This window comes from Haemaphysalis longicornis, unplaced genomic scaffold (assembly GCF_048455015.1).
Source record: "Haemaphysalis longicornis isolate Haplotype H1 unplaced genomic scaffold, Haemaphysalis longicornis Haplotype H1 scaffold_1, whole genome shotgun sequence".
NCBI classification, from domain to species: domain Eukaryota; kingdom Metazoa; phylum Arthropoda; class Arachnida; order Ixodida; family Ixodidae; genus Haemaphysalis; species Haemaphysalis longicornis.
Window position 1 is genome coordinate 478,358,833 of NW_027526203.1, and position 17,201 is coordinate 478,376,033.

Below are 17,201 nucleotides of genomic sequence, written 5' to 3' on the forward strand. Positions count from 1 at the left end.
GACCCTCATGCGGTCACTCTGGAGATAGAGAACTGTCGCAAGCGTTTCAAGAATGGTGAGAAGGTTTCCTCGAACCGGGCCCTGTTAGTCGGGCCCCGACATTGGGGTGGACATTGGTCACAGCGTATTCCCTCCACAGGTCGTCAGGTCCTGCGGCGTCCCACCTAGTGGCCACGGCGTCGTCTGCAAGCCCTTGAGCCTGGGGGGAACAGGTGTTAAGTAAATAAATGGCCTCTCCAGTGTTAGGTCAGCGCTGTTTGCAGTTAACTCCATTTAATGAGGCTGATACAAGTACCCATTATTTGCAACTAATTTCCCAGTTTTTGTCGCGTTAACGAGATTCGACTGCATAGTGGATTCGAATTAAACATGAATGACACCCGGAGAGAAGCTCGGTAAGCTGTACAGCTGCTTTATACAACTTTTTGACTGTGCAATAGCAACGCAGCTAGATTTGGCGGATAAAGTGTAGTAACGAATCTGTTGTTTTCTGAACCGCACCACACGTTCCTCCTGATGATGCGTTAATGAGTCCTTCCCCCAGATGGGGTCGTTTTCTCGGGGCAAAAAGCGCACTCAGGCTGCCCGGGACGCGATGGCACCAAGAGCGACGACGAGGACGGCCGCCGCAGTGGCCGCTTTGCCGCCACCACTCGGTTCTTCGCTGAGCGCCCTGTCCGGCTGCCTAGGGTCCGTGACCAGGATCTTCCAGCCCAGGTAGTAGTGGGTGAAGCACTGCGAACGAGGTTCAGGTCAGCTGCGGCGGCCGGGCAGCCCCGTTGCGGGACGCACCTGATAGTAGACGAGATCGGGCGTCTTCTCGTCGGGCGTCCACGTGAAGGTGCCGGGTTGGCCGCTGTCACACTCCAGCTTCAGCGTCCGCTTGTAGTCGGCCCAGGTGCGAGCCGCGTCCCCGTCTTCCGCCGTGCTCCTGTACTTCCACTCGCAGTAGCGGCCAGTGCCTGCAGCCAGTTGGAACATTCCTCAAGGCACCCTTTACCGGTGTCAGTGTGGAGCAGCAGGCGAGCTAGCGCTGCACCACATGTCGACAACACAGTGTAAACAGTTCCAGGCTCAGCACCTGGGTCGCATAAAAGTCCTGTTGATGGTACCAATTTAAAAGACTGGTCTAAGCAATGCACACATGACCTATCTAAAGCGGCACCCAACACAGACTTTGTAAGGGCATTCCAAGGGCGCAAGGGCATTCCAAGTTGGTAAAACGTGGAATTGCAAAGTCTGCGTTGGGTGCCGCTTTGGATAGGTCATGTGTGCATTGCTTAGAACAGTCTTTTGAAGGTCAAGTGTGTCGCCTCCGAGATACTGGTTTCACAAGCAATGTTTTGAGTTCAGTATATGAAAGAATGATTAGAGAACTAAAAGTAAGGAAGGATGACGTTGGTACGTTTGCAGTATTGAACGGTAGGAATAGAAGGTCAGCAGTAATTACCTATCTGCGCAAAATGTCACATGCGTTGAAAAAAGCTGGTTCCAGGTACAATATGAAGGTTCTGTTTACAGCACGAAACAAAGTTGTCAGGATTTGTTCTTAGGTTGAAAAAAGATCCTCCGGTGACCATCGTGCAGGCAGGAATGAATGCAGTGTGAAACATGAAACGAGGTATGTCACGCGCAATGTTGGCTGTGTGCATGTGCTTCCACTGTCTTGCGGTAATGAGTACGTAGGAAAAACAGGCAGATGCGTCAACGTGCGCCTCAGAGAGCATGAACTGTCTCTGAAAGGGGCTATATTGTCACATCTCACGGAGAACTGCAGCAAATGCCGGTACCGTGGTGGTTGCAGGCCACTTTTCTGTGATACAAAGATTGTGTTCAAGCATGCGGGCCAGATGACATGGGAAATAGCTGAGGCGTTTCAGATAAGCCGGAGGGGGGACGATTGTGTCAGTGAGGCATCTGTTTCCTTACACGCGGAAGAGATTGCGTATCTTGGTCGTTATTGAGTTGCACACCTTGTGGCAGTTGATGATGCAGTTGTTTTGTTTTTGTTTTGGGGTTTTTAATTGTTGTTTGTTGCTTTTAGGGCGTTTCCCATCTGATTATTGGAGACGCATGCGTGGCCTGGTGACAAGGAGGGTATACGTTCTTCATCTTTCCTGATTAAACTTCACTTGCGAGTAAGCGCTCGTCCTGTGTTCCCTTCGTTTGCGTCGCGTTTATTCTGTGTTGCGCTTTTTTGAAGGTTGCAACATAAGAGCTCTACACTATTACAAGGTAAGAACACTAAGCAGAACGAAAGAGTCCTTGCAACTATACATCAGAGCAAGGTTAGGAAGTGCCTTCACCGTTGCCCCACACGGAACACCACGCCTGGATGGAAGCTTGGATTGCCTTCCGATATGCATGTGCAGAAACGACAGCAACGTTCAGCCGCTGTCGGTGCGTTCGTTTTTTTATTACGCCGACTCCAGGGCTCTTTGAAGTGCGTCTTGACATCCACCCTTCAATAAAGCCGACTGCCACTTTCTAGCCACACGAGCTAACAAAAGTTCTAGCGCTACACCGTATATTTGCAACGCACAGTAAACAAAAATTTCCAGGCTCCATGAGCGGCTATCGGCGAAGGCTTGGGCCCAAAAGGCCAACCCTCGATGAGTTGCTGTGGGCCAACCGCACACCGCAATTTCCAATGTGTGCTACAAAGGGCTTGTCACGGAACTTGGTGTGTGGCCGATGATGGAGGTGGGGCCAACATCGCAAACCAAGGAGGACGAAGAGAGCTGTGTAGTTAAGGACCACCAGCGCCAGGTGTGCTGCAGCGCTTACGCCTGCGCAAGAGACTCCGTCCCTCACCGTCTGCGCCTTCGTCTTGGTTCGTACAGGTGTATTACCTTACACCCGCGCGCTCGCGCGTATTACCATTCATTAAACAAGATGGCAGCTTGATGGCCGCGCGTCGTTCCGTTCAGCGCCTCGCGAAACTGCCGCAATCTGCGCTTTTTGCATTGTGGTCATGCCCAGACTCCACAAAAGCTAACACTTATGCAATACGCTCAAGTCTCAGTGAACAAGGGTTGAGCCCCTGCGTGCATGAGATTAAATGACCCTCCCCTCTCCCCCTCCTCCGTAAGCCGGAGTGCACTAATAAAAGGTAGGATCTCTCAGTCAAGCAAACGAAACATAATCGCATTGAGAGGGCACTCTTCCCTCACACACGGGTGATGGCTCGGTGGCTCAAACGACCCTGTCGTCCAGGTGTCAAAGGCCATCACATATTCCGAAGATTACTACCCCCACCTGCGCACCCGGATGTCCACGGAGTCAAAGCGTTACGAGTGAATATTGCATTAACGGAGGGACAAGTGGGACTTTCAAACCCACAAAGAGATGTCGCAGTACGCCGCGTCATGGTCTGCTCGCAGGGTCCCTTACGGCGGCATCCGTCAAAAAAAAAGACCGGGGCTGTTAACAGGCTGTGTTTTGAGCGAATACGACAGCACATGTCACAGGCGTTGACCCGATCCTTTCCGCCGATCATGACATCGCTGAAACCCCTGCTAGCTAGCTATGGTAGGCAACAGAATCCACCAAAATCCCCCCAAAGCTCCCGGCATTACGTGGGGATGCCGTGACGGGTTCGACTCACCCACATGGCGAAGACAGCCGTTGAAGGGCCGATAGAAACAATAGGCTTTATTAGACGATTAGTATAAGTAAATGCATAGTGACTGCACATACAAGGTCAGGCACCCACAATACACTGACGTGCGGCTTTGTGACCGGCGGCTAGTGCCGGATAAGTCGTTAGTCTACACGTGGCCGCGAGCGAGGTAGCAGTGCGGATTGGTCCGAAGCTTTTCAGGGTGGGACGTTCCTGTACCACAGGTCCCCTATAGAAGTTATGTACCGCTCATGCAGAGAAGAGAGTTCGTGCTTCTTTCTCTGAAAGGAGTACTGACACGAAATTTCAAAGCTCAGTTAACTGTGTAATGCGCTTCCTTTGTATATGGAGATAACTCCCACGATGTTTCAACCGTAACCATTAAGTATAACGTAATTTAAAACCATTTTAATATTTGTGCGCTGCAGAAAGCTCAGAATGGATACCCTTTCGACACCGGCATCAGCGTGACGCCATCCACTCCTCGACCCAAACTGCCGACGTCAGGGCTACCGTGACGAAGCCAAAGCGCTGGCTCCTGTTGGCGCGCACTGCTTCGCCTTGTGCCCACGTCACAATTTTAAGACTGACGTCATGCTGCCCGGGCGCGTGGGACCACGGCAGTCTGGACGCACGCGCACCCAGACCGGCCGTGGTGTGCGACGGGAACAGTGACGTAAAGTGCGGCCTCCTGTCATCGCAGCTGCCTCGGTGTTTGTTTCATTGAAACCGAAACTGACAGGAATAACCGAGGCTGTAAACAATTATTTACGCTTCGATCGACCATCTAATGTGCCCTTCTATGATTAGTGCGCTGGTAGTCACCCATACCAGAGAGAAAAAAAAAACACGAAAATTTTGTGTCAGCACTCCTTTAAAGGGACAGACAACCGATTTTTGTGTCGCGTATATGTTCTCTGGCTCATATGAAAGCCAGCGTTTTATTATCCCGGTAACCACAAGCAATTTTTAAACAAACTGGCGGAAATAATTTTAATTTGGCAGCAAACTTCCTGAAATCGGAAGGGTGGCGGTTCGTAGTGTCGAAACTTGACACTACCATATGTGTCCCTGTCACGTGACCTGCAAACCTAGCAGCTACTGTAACTGCTGAAACGTTTATTTACGTACTGAAAACCTTTTAATACAAGTATTTGTACAAGCTTAAATAGTATATGTATTTCTAAACATTACTTTGTGAAAATTCTAAAGACACGCCGCCCGCCGCCGCTAGGTTGCTCTCAGTGTGACTAATAGCATCCTCGATTAACCGCACCGGTGCACACCGGGGCACACCGGTGCGCCTTTTCATCCTCGATAAACCGCACCGGTGTGCACCGTCCGTCCTCGATAAACCGGGGCGCACCGTCGCGGGGCAATTTTCAGTTGCACCGCCGCGCACCAAGAGAGTCGACGGTACGCCGGGGCGCAATCCCGAGATGCATCGCGGACGACGCCGGCGAAGGGGCTTCCTCCGCCGTCTGCTGCAGCGACGGCGCATCGCCGCACTCGTGTCAAGGCGGCAGGAGCTGTGTATTGTTGCTGACAAGAATGGCGTGCTTCTGAATTCATCGGGCAACGATGCGACAGGCTCCTAACGGGCGGTAACAACGGCCAGAGATTGTAAATGAGGACGCGAACTTCGTGTACTTCAAAGACGGCTGCATGCATTGCCAGACAGTTGGGGATTGACATTCGTTTCGTTCGATCGAATTATCATGAACTGTCACCGGAGTGCCTAGACGATGAAGACCAACTTGTTTTGCTGTAACGGAAGGGCGGAACAAAGCAGGCACTCGCATTATGGCTCAAACGAAGATAAGAAGCAGCTTGTATGTAGCTGTTTAGTGGAAGTGGTGCTGGTACGTTGTTCCGCATGTGTGACGGATTTAAGTTGTGCGTACATATAATCATTGGCCTTCAATAAATACCACTTTCTAATAGCGCTGTGTCTCATTACAGTGCTGTATTGCTACTTGTGAACGTTTTTAATAGTTTATTTCTTAGATTAAGAGATGGCGCCTGGGTAGAACCGCCCCGTTTGCCCTAGATCAACGCTCCGTGCCGGTACGCACCGTCGTGGGGCACAGTGCACCACGCCGGTTTTGGGGGCAACACCGGTGCGTGTTTATCGAGGACGCTATAACTGAGCCACTATGCCCAGAATCAACGGCAGCGTTCAGTAAACAGACCCAGCGAAGGAGCTTTGACGATTCTGTCTGAGTCAGGGGCGTTTGTTCTGCCAAAATATGTGATTTCAGTCTCCAAATACGCCAACGGCAGCTTAAAAAAAAAAAAAAAAATTCGCGCCCGGGGAGAATCGAACTCCCGCCAGATTCTACCTATCGTCTATCCAAACAGATGGCGCATTCGTGCAAAATAGACCCTTGCATTAAAAAAACACATAAAGGAACAGAAAAACCTGCGATTCAAACTTTTTTAGCTGGGAACAAGTTTTTAAATATCGTTTTTTATTTCGCATGCAGACAAAAGTATGTTGCCTAGCTACTCTATGTCATGGTTGCCAGCATTAGTTTTGGGAGGGACACATACGGCTCGTAGATCAAACAATTCGATTTAAAAAGTTCTAAAGCGTTATCAGCAAAACCGTTTCTCGTCAAGGTGTTTTAAGTGATGCCCTTTCATTTGGGATAGAGAATATATACTCGACAAAAATCGGTTGTCTGTCCCTTTAAGTGCTAATCGTACGTGCGCGGTTACCTTGGGCATTTCCCGTTAATTTTGCTGCCCGTACTCCCCAGTTAATTGCGACAACAGCGTACTCAAAACGCTCACACGCCGTTGCTCCTTCGCGCACCGTGACTGGGCTATAAGACGCGTTGCAAGGTATTGCTACAAACTTGTTGAAATGAGCCATGAAGAGAAAATACAACTTCGTTTAATTTGAAAGAACAAGGATTAAGTATCTCACTCAGCTCCATCACAGCCCCAAAAGGTGTTTTTTAACGAAAGAAAAAGCAAGAAGTTTTTAAAAACTTTCATATTTTGCGCCACAGTGACGTGTTAGGAGCAAGAATGACGTCATACGGGCCAACAATAAAACATAATTTTCAGTGCGTTAACTGCACGTTAGCATTCAAGTGGTGCGGTCAAATGGAACTAGAGGCCCCATTACAGACGTACAGTCATGTGTCGTCGCGACAGGTCAGTTAGGCGGCCGCCAATCGCACAAACAAGGTTCCGTGACGTCATAGAAAATTTGCGGGAAATTTGGTAGGGGGTTGCGACTGCTTGAAACGTTTTCTTTAATATCTCCGTTATTTGTTTGAAGATTGCGATGATATTGGTATCACTGTTATCGGGACTAAGCAGTCTTTCTAATAAACCCAACTTGTATTTTGTCTTCATGGCTCCTTTAACGTGCACAGGAATCTCAGAGAAGGTTCACCTTCGCTTAGCAGAAAGAATCGCACTCGGCTCCACAGCTCCAGTTGTGCTGCGTATATTTTCAACTTGCCATTTTGTGTACGCTAACCCTTAAAAGCACCGCGATTTTCTGTGGTCCCTTCTAGTGATTCGTGCTCTGGCCTGCTTCCCTACGCAGGTACGAGCCGCCGATATCTGGCATCGGAATTTGTTTTCTCGTAGTTGCCCTGTTGCCCTCGTGCCACCGCAGCCTGCAGCATCTCAACCAGGTGCGTGGAAGGCAGCAGTAGTACGTGTTTCCCTTTTGTAACAATATTCGCTCCAGATGGCAACACATGCAAGGGTTGAGGACCTTCTTTGAGATATGCAATAGACTCAAATCGACCTGAAATATGCATTCACACAACTTCACAAATTTCCTGAAGGACTTGGAGCATACAAAAAACATAGTCGCGCGAAAAAAAGGATGCCCTTACCTTTCGACACATCTGGCTGCTTTTGAGAATTGAGGACGACCCCCGCAAACAGTTGGTGGCCCTGGGAAAAAGAAGCACAGGCTTTTAGATGACGACTGCCTTTCCTTAGATATTTGGTTCTCCTTCTCCCCCAGCAGGAGGACAAGGACGAGCCCGTGAGCGTGGGATGAGACTCGAGCTTTAGCAGCCATGGACCATTTATTTTCTGGGGCTCATTATCGGAATAGCTAACTCCGGACGTTTTTTCTGTGGACCGGCGCATTTTCGGGTCCACGAGGCCCCACTGGAAATGAAATGCACTAACGTGGCTATCTGGGCGTGTTGTTTTAACATGATTAGGAGAAGACAGCGCGGTTTACACACGGACACAGGGAAGAGTACTTGACACATACGAGCGCTGGAATTTGAACTTTGCAACGTTCAACCATACAACTTGACAAGCGAGGCCAACTTAGCTGCGCTCTTAGGCGAGCTTTAAGACCTTAAAGGGGCCATGCAGACAAAAGAAAGTTTGTTTTTGTTTTGGTTGGCTTTTTGTCTGTGCTCCCGGCATCTGTAAGTGTGTAGATGCCAAATAAACAGATTGATTGATTGATTGATTGTTTTATTCGAAATATTTGATTGATTGTAGGGTTTAACGCGCCGACGCAAAGCAGGCGATGAGGCGCGCCGTAGTACAGGCAGCAGGGCAGCAGGGCGCAGCGGTAGCAGGGCGCAAAGCGACACGCGCTGCCCCCCGTCGTTTTCCTTGGTACTTTGCGCCCTACTGCCGGTGCGCCGCAGTGTCATTTTGCTGCTTTCTCGCCCCCCAAAGCGACGGCCCCAACCCCGGAACACATGCATTTGCATGGCGCTACCCCGTCGTTTCAAGGCGACGGCCCGTCGTTTAAGAGAATTGGGCCCCTGCTGTGCAGCTAAAACAAGCACAGTGCGCGCAGTACCAACAGCAGTGCGCATCGCTTCTATGCTTACGTGTATTTTCGAAGCTTTTATTGTTTACCGCACAATTTTTACTGCTGCGAAATGAATATGCGCTACATTTCGGCGCAAATGGCTCGTTTGGAAAGCTTACAAGCCCTGCCTAACTTGCGTTTGCTTTCGCTGGCCTCAGCCAATCGCATAGCTGGGCTTATGACATCATAGCTTCTGTTTCGGGAAATGAGCTAGTGGGTCGCATGGTAATTCCTTTTTTCCCTAATTATAAAGCTTATTTGAGCGAAGTGTGCGTTAAAAGTGATATCAGTATGATTCTAACGAGGCAATCTTTCCAATGAATCCAATTCGTGTTTTATCTGCATAACCCGTTTAAATGGTACATCATACAGTTAAAAGAGGTAAGAACGACAGGTGAAGGTCTTGACGTGTTAAATAGCGGGCATACTGAATGCCATCGAGGGCATCTAGAATGGAAGGATCCCATCTTCCATCCGCAAAGAGATGCAGAGACTGCGAAGACATTATCCAGCGCTAGCAATAGGATCGCGGCTTTTGATTTAAAGCTGAGCGAAAAGTTATGTTAAGGCTGGTAGAAGCGCATGCACCAATGTCAAACTACGAGGGAGACTGTTAACACCGTCTGCGAATGTACTTGTAGGGCAAAAAATTGGCAGCGTATCTGCTTAGTTCGCTGCAAGTGTCGTCGAAAGGCGGTAGTCTTCTGCCGCCCCTGCCACTTTTAAGCTCTTCCTCTCTCTCTCTCTCTCTCTCTCTCTCTCTCTCTCTCTCTCTCTCTCTCTCTCTCTCTCTCTCTCTCTCTCTCTCTCTCTCTCTCTCTCTCTCTCTCTCTCTCTCTCTCTCTCTCTCTCTCTCTCTCTCTCTCTCTCTCTCTCTTCCGTTGGGATTTGCCCCAGTCAATTGAATTTTCCCGCGCCCCACTGCTCGCACGCCATCTACTGTGTCGTTGTTTCTTGCCCCGACTTTTTGCGCTGTTTTGAATTTCAATCAGCTAATCTACGGGAAGCTTTCGCCACTTTGGGATTTCTCGGAATGCCGCCGCGAGGCACAAGCCGTGGGAGCGAGCGCGTTTTGCATTTTCGGGTCAGAACATTGCTTTCAACGAGTATTTTTTTTTTTCTACCCTGGTTAGGCGCAACGTTCCGGTGATGCGACGTATAATAAATGATTGTCCCTCGCTCTCGGGTTCAGTTCTGGCAAAAACACCGGTTTGGTTCCAGTTCCAGTTCCACATGCATCCTGCTTACAGGTTGTATTCATCGGGGTGGCGCGCACGCCGGCAACCGGGTGTGTGTGCCGCCGTGCCGGTGCCTGCGCATGCCGATTTACTCTGGCGACGTGGTATGTTCGGCCACCTGCCGATATATATGTGGCTAGTCTCCTAGCCAACAATGCACTCACTGGTACGCTACTGTCGTATCTCAATCGGAGAGTGCGTGAACGGTCATGATTTCTTTGGACGCATTATTTGACTTTTGTGCAGAACGACTCCGTGGGAAGATGCAGACGCGCCTGTGTCGATATACGTGTTTGCAGGCAACTGTGCTGCAGCGGGCATTTCATGCGTCGTGCCGCTTCCTTTCGCAAGCACAGCTCCATTCTCCGGCGGTGGTGCGGAGTTCTCGAGGGCAAGTGGAGCATCCTCGCGCAATGTCACAGCGACTGTCATCATCTGTTGACGCCACGGCCGAGATTCGGCGGAGACGACGGACGCCGTGGCCAGTTTTTTCTTTTTCTGCGAGATGTGATACGCATACGCAACAAGGCGGGACCTGTAGTGGGCGTTCTAAGTGTTGCCAACAGAAGGAATCGCCCACTAAACTTTTATGTGAATACCATCTACAGTAAAAACTTTGCTCCAGTTGCGTGGAGGAATCCTTAACATTTTATGAGCGTACCACTCGAAGGTTTCAATTATTTAATGCATCAAGGACGGTTTTATCGCATCTTCCGCAGCGTGCGCCTCGTGTCAAACCCGACTCTTCCTGATACGGTAGTGCTGAGAGGGTATATACGCACACTCTCTCGTTTTGCACGGTATATAAAGCCCGCCGCAATACAGATGCGACGCTTCTTCTCACCGCACTGGTGTGTCATATCACCTTCGATCAAGCAGGCAATATAGACAGAAGCGAGCCTGCGAAAATAGTGCTTTCCCACAGGCCGCCTGTGGAACTTTAAACTTGGCAATGTTCAACGTGCGAACGCTGTCTAGACGGAGGGAAGCTTGGCTGTGCTAGTAGAGGAGATCCCAGACATGAACTGGCACATCATAGTACAAAGCGAGCTTAGAGCAGGAGAAGGTTTCACATGGCTGAGGAGCGGGAACATTCCGTGCTACCGAAAACTAGAAGACAAGGAGGAGCATGGGGGAGAACGATTTACAGCGAGATAGTGTGGAATGTGGGGGAATTCTTCAGCATTAAGAAAATAGTTCCTGTGAACAAGTTAAACAAGCGATATATTGAGGATAGCAGAAGCCTATAGCTGCGATGATGAAGCCGTAGACAGCTTCTACAGGGAGAAGGAATAACATTTACAAGCAAACCGCGGCAAGTTGCCCCATGGAGGCTTTGCTGTGTCATATTCGCCATGTCAGGTACCGCGACAAAAGGAGCAGGGCTCCCGTCGCTGCCATGTGGGTCTTTGTCACCGCACCATAGGAAGACCTGCGCTTCATTGATCAGCAAAACAGTACCGGCTTTCCAAGAACGTCCGGGTCCTCCTTTGAGCCTCCGCCCTTGCTGCTGTCGGTGATGTAGAAGGGGTGGTAGTGCGCCGAGTTTTCCGGGTCCGTGCCGCCCTCGACGTGAAAGGTGTACTCAGTGCCTCGTTCCACGTGCAGCACGGGGATGAGCTCCTCGTTGATCCACCACGCAATGCCCCAGCCCGATTGCCCTGCGTCAGACGCCACCGCCTGTGAGCCAGCTGCCGCGCTGAGGAAGCAGGCAGTGGCTCACCTGTGACTCTCTCGTAGCCGCGGCTCCCTGCCGTGGGGCCAATCTGGGCCCGGAAGGTGCGCACACCGAAGCGCTTCAGAATGTCGAGGCCGCCGAACGCTGTCCGACTGGGCTCGGGAGCCAGAAGCGCCGGAGTCAGCGGCGGACAGTTCTCAACCGCGTCTCGGTTCAACTGCAGCAGCACGTCTTCTGCGCAACAGTTCAAATGGGCTGAGATTAGTGCCGGGCGTGAACGCGGTCATCGCCTTCCCGACGCCACCACCACGGCACCTTTCTGCTGCTATGTTGCACACAAAAAGAAGGCCGTGGGTTCTGCTATATATATATATATATATATATATATATATATATATATATATATATATATATATAGCTACTAACCTTATTTATATATATATATAAATAAGGTTAGTAGAGACAGAGACAAACGAGAAAGACGTAGAAAATAAAAATAAGTTTACTGACGTTTCAGGGAGAGGACTCCCTTTCTTCAGAGTCCTCTCCCTGAAACGTCAGTAAACTTATTTTTATTTTCTACGTCTTTCTCGTTTGTCTCTGTCTCTACTAACCTTATTTTTTTCGCGCTCTGTGTGAGTTTTTATCTTTTCAGTCTATATATATATATATATATATATATATATATATATATATATATATATATATATATATATAAAGCGAATCAGAATGTTAAATGAGGGGCTCGTTGAATTAAGACAGAAATAAGGGTTGACAGTCAAGAAACTCGGAAAGCAAAGGGGATGATTTGATTGATTGATCGTAGGGTTTAACGCGCCGACGCAACGCAGGCGATGAGGCGCGCCGTAGTGGAGGGCTCCGGATTAATTTTGACCACCTGGGGATCTTTAACGTGCGCCGAAATCTCGTACACACGGGCGTTTTTGCTTTTCGCCTCCATCAGAAAAGCGGCCGCCGCGGCCGGGAATCGAACCCGCGACCTCGTGCTCAGCAGCGCAACGCCTTAGCCACTGAGCCACCGCGGCGGGTAAGCAAAGGGGAGAATGTGGTAGGTCACAGAAACAGATAAAGAATTTGGAAAGATAGAAAGAAAGTGGAGGAAAAATGCCCGCCGGGTGGGAACCGAACCCACTTTCTTTCTATCTTTCAAAATTCTTTATCTGTTTCTATGACCTACAACATTCTTCCCTTTGCTTTCCGAGGTTTTCTTGACTGCCAACCCTTACTTCTGTTTTAAAGGTCTGGTGGAGAGCTTTTCAAAAAGATTTTGTTGGGGGCATTACATGATGGTTTTCTTGATGCTGAATTCGAAAAACATGTTTATTTTATGTGTAAATACACGCAAACCATATTTTTTCGTAAAAATAAACAACCCCTGCCCGGCAGCGTGGTCAGAGCCCTGGCTGCCTTTAGCGATTGGCCGGCTGCAGATGACGTCATATTCGGAAGTGCTGGCGCTGTGGTGACCGCTCGGCCTGCAGATCTCATTCTGTTCCCGTTCAGATACAGGCCAGAAGGTCCTCTGGTGAATGGAGGGCTCCCACAATATTTCCTTAGAATAGGACAGCCTGAGGGAAGTATAAACGCCACAAGTTATCTCGCGGCGAGCTTTGGAAAGGGGTTCTCCCCCGACGACTCATGGCCGACTTCTGTTTCTCGGGTGCACGGGATTTGTGCAGATATTGGTTTGCCGCTTTCACTACCAGCGCTAGTCACAATTCCTAGCACAATTTTTCAACACACCATCATCCCCATCCTCGAAAGTGGAACTTTGTTTTTACATTTGGACAGGCGGCAACAAGCTCTGTGCAGCGGCCTGCGATGCTCACAGGCAGCAGCTAGCGATGCGGCCGCCGGGTCGCGCTGAGGTGCTGGTGCCAGGTCGCTGCTCGGCCGGTCAGCGGAACGTGGCATTGCTGCACATACGCAGTTCTAGAACAGAAGAACCGACCGCTGGTGGTCCCCCAAAAGGTAGAGGAACCAAAACGCAGCGTCCCCGACGAGAGAGAGAGAGAGAGAAAATTCTTCAATGAGACCGAAGAGGTCAGCCCTGCATAATGCTGGGCTTGCTACTTCAGATGGTTGGTGAACATGTGATGAGGGTTATATGCTTACATGAATAATACAAATAAGAAGCTTTAGAAGAACGCCTTCCCCAACAGCTAGAGCAGGCAGGTGTTGCACGGATCGCCTCGGATGTTGGGAACTTTAGGCTTAGCACCAGGGCAGATAGTTGATCGCTGCTATCTCTACAATTGCGAATGACTATCCTCAACAGTTTTTCACCGCACTATCCTCCCCTTTCTCGCATGTGGAACCTTATTTTCACGTTGATAGTCGTTCTAGCGATCGGTGCTGTGTTCATTCTTGCGCGCCGGTAACGCCATCCATCGGCCTATCGCCGCATCTCGTGCTCGGGCAGGTTCATTTGCTGCCGTCCACGAGCTCCGCGACCGGTCGGCGCTCCGCATCGCGATGCAAATTCGATCACCTCTTTCAAAATCACCTTGGATGTCAATCTCTAGCACATATTTTCACCACACTATCATCGACTCTCTTGCAAGTTCACTTGCTTATCGCGACGGCCTTGATTCTGGACGGCAGCGAATTACTGTCGAATAACGACGAATTACTGTCTTTTGGTAGCCTCAAAACTTCCATCCGAAATAATGCCGCACCTTTTGAGGTAAATTCGCCTACAACTTTTCGGGTTCTAGATAGTCAGAAATGTTCGAGAGCGGCCAGGAGAGTTGAGAGGCTGTTCCTTAAGGGTTTTTCTCTTTTTTTCAAGTTTTTTTTTTGCTAACTCCGCATGCACTCTAACGAAAAACTCCGAGGAATGCAGATTTTATATTTGAATCATGTAATAAGAAAATATTCTAGAGGAAGTCATGCACAAATGAGGTATTGACGGCGACAACGGTTTCGTTTGCACCGTCTTTCTAGCGGAGTGCATAACACTCACCTTCTGTTGGAAGAATCAAATATTCCGGCCTCGACAGCTGTCTTCCGATGCGGAATTTCCCACATTTGTCACTCCACAAGCACTCAATTCCCGTGTTTTGCCAGTCCTCTCAACAACTGATGAAAGCAAAAGCACATAACAGCAATAACAGTCCCGAAACCAGTGCTCCGCGCACATAAAAACGGTGGGCCGTTGCAGCGGTTTCAATCTGAATTGGCGACTTTGTGGTTGCGAATTCAGAAGCAAGGTGGTGCACCAGTGGGATTTTTGTAAAAAGTTGCGTACATTTTTGCTCTACGGATGTTTGATGCGGAACTTGTTAATAATATTTTTAAACAACACATTGTAAGCGAACTTTATTGGCTCTCTGAGTCGCGGAATGAATGTTTTGTATATTCTCTATCAAAAGTAACCTTTCAGTTGCGCCGTCTGGTGGACTTGACGGTCGAAAACTGCGATGTAGGTTGGTCACGTGGGGCGTCGATTTTTACGCCGCCTAAAGGGAAAACAGGGAACGTCCAAGCTTGAGAGGCCTGGCTAGCCTTGCGAAGCGGCGGCGTACGTCGCTGGCCGGCTTCCGAATATGACGCTACTTCCGGTCGCTGCCTCTCGGTTTCTCGCTCTTCCGGCGATGCGACAGGGAGCAGTGGGCGGGGCGCAGGGTCAGCTTTATCGACGAATACCGCTGTCCCCAAGCTAAAAATGCCCCAAAAAAGTATAGGCATAAACTGGCCAATGTAATAATTGTAAAAAGTAGAGTTTTGCCCGGTTTTAAAAGCGCTTCACTAGCCCTTTAATTCAACAAGCCCCTCATTTCACATTATGATTCGCTACATGGATAGCGAGGGTCTCTGTTCTGGCAGTCTTGGTGCCAGAGGGAGCTTAAGAGGGTTCAACGCTGGTCGACCACTCTCGACATGTCGTAGACGCTCGAGTCACGGCCCGGGGGTTAAAAAGAAGGTCCCCTTCACCCCGAGTAGTCCGAGTGGCGCTGGCTACCACCCCAAGCGCAGGAAACAAAAATACCTTAATATAAATACCCCATAAAGTGGAGAGGAAAATAGCCCCGCCGGTAGCGTAGTGGTCATCGCACCAGACGCGTATTCTGGAGGTCGTAAGTTCGGTTCCCACCCGGCGGGCATTTTTTCTCCACATTCTTTCCGCTCGCGCACTTTCCCCTCCAGAATTGCACACTATCACGCTCTATGTAACAACAGGGGAAATGAATGAGCACCAATGTAGCAATGGTCTGTTGCTGCTGGAAGCGCGAGCGTATTGCAAGCTGACCAAACTAAATGTCATTCTCGGCAGCTTGCAAGGGATATAAAGCGACTTCGCCATTCCCTAGCTGCGACTTTATTCGAAAAATCAGGCTGCTGTGGTGCTCCACTGCGCAACAGCGAAAGCCCACACCCGATGTGTGCAAACTTTTTGCATTTCGTAATTTTAAAAGGTCCGACACCTGCAAATTGTTAATACTTGACAAGTGTGACCGCAGGAGCTGCTCAGTGGCTAAGCCGTTTGCTGCTGGTGCAGTTAGTTCTCAACCGCGGGTTGTGTGAAACTGCGCGTATTGCAAATTTACGGGCATTTTATGGCACCGAATATCCGTGAAATGTTCTGCCCTATTTCAGGGCGATGGCAGCCGCCATTTGCAAACTTAAAGGAAAATCGGGTTATTTCTACTAAGACTGAAGCTGCCAATGTGTGACCACACGTCCCCGCCAACTGTTTATAATACGTCACGTCTTCTCAGCCTAATCACAAAGAGGGCATGTCCTATAAGTCATATTCGTGTTGAACAGCAAAAACAGGCCTACGTTATCATGTTTGTAGGATTTCGTGTAGTTTTTCAATGCCAGCCAAGAATTATGCACCTTCAGTAGCGAGAAAGACGGTAAAAGTTAGAACTTGGGCTGTCGACGTCTCGTGTCGTCGTCGTCTCATCTAGTCACGGTACTAAAACACCGGGACACTCGTTTTCTAACGCGTCACTTTATATCGTAACGCGTACTAAAAGAACACACCGGAACACTCGTTTTCTAACGCCTCGCGATAGAGTACTTGGCGCTTCAAAGACACGAGACTTTTACAGCAGAGCTACCTACATAACAACGGTTTGATCTCCGTGGGCAAAAACGCCCAGGCGCCAAGAATACGTATCTTTGCCCCTCCTTATACGTTTCACGTTGGTGGAGATGGCCCGTTTTTTTGTCTCGAGGCGCGCACTCACAATACTTAATCCTCGCCTCCCCGCCGCTGTCCCTCCCACCGCTTGACAGCTAGCATTTCTGCCCTGTCCTCTTCGTCGAGCGGAGTTTTCCGTTAACGTCTGTCAGAGCCAGAACTCGAGCTTTAACAGCTGTGCCGTCAAACAAGCGTCCGCTCGAGATGGCGAATTCACGGAGAATACACCAAGTCCGGAATACGGCCTATGCATTTTCAGACAAAAGCCTTAAAGCGGCCGTACAGACAAAATGCAAGTTTGTTTTATTCGAAAACTTGGCGTTTTATACGGCCCCAGCGCTTGCCCGGCACCAAACGATGCTTCATTCACTGAGAAATTAAGCAATTTAAGTCATTATTTTGATTCTCCCGCTGAATCATGTGTTACTTGTCGTCTGCGATGACGTATCAAGAACAACTACTGAAGCGAACGTAAGTATGCGGGCTAGGGCTACAGAGAACTAACGAACGCCTTGTTTGCTCTCAGTACTTCTAGATCCCGCCACCATACCAATCAGGACGGGCTAGTGCGGGAAATGAGCTACTGGGTCGCATGGCCGTTCTCTTTTTCTCTAATTATAAAGCTTATTTCAGCGAAGTTTGCATTAAAAGTGGTGCCAGTGTTGTTCTAACAA

At 49.4% G+C, this 17,201-nt stretch overlaps 1 protein-coding gene across 2 annotated transcripts in view; it reads right to left on the reverse strand.

Moving 5' to 3' along the window:
* Nucleotides 1–254: 254 nt before the first annotated feature.
* LOC144156309 (protein Skeletor, isoforms B/C-like) overlaps nt 255–17,201 on the reverse strand; it is a 219,706-nt gene continuing 202,759 nt past the window's right edge. For both annotated transcript variants that reach the window (XM_077688286.1, XM_077688285.1), the window contains exons 18-22: nt 11,400–11,588; nt 11,138–11,337; nt 7,486–7,546; nt 793–962; nt 255–735 (exon numbers count right to left, since the gene is read on the reverse strand). In XM_077688286.1, coding sequence (XP_077544412.1) covers nt 577–735; nt 793–962; nt 7,486–7,546; nt 11,138–11,337; nt 11,400–11,588 — 779 coding nt within the window. In that variant the 3' untranslated portion in view covers nt 255–576. The remainder of the gene's footprint in view (nt 736–792; nt 963–7,485; nt 7,547–11,137; nt 11,338–11,399; nt 11,589–17,201) is intronic.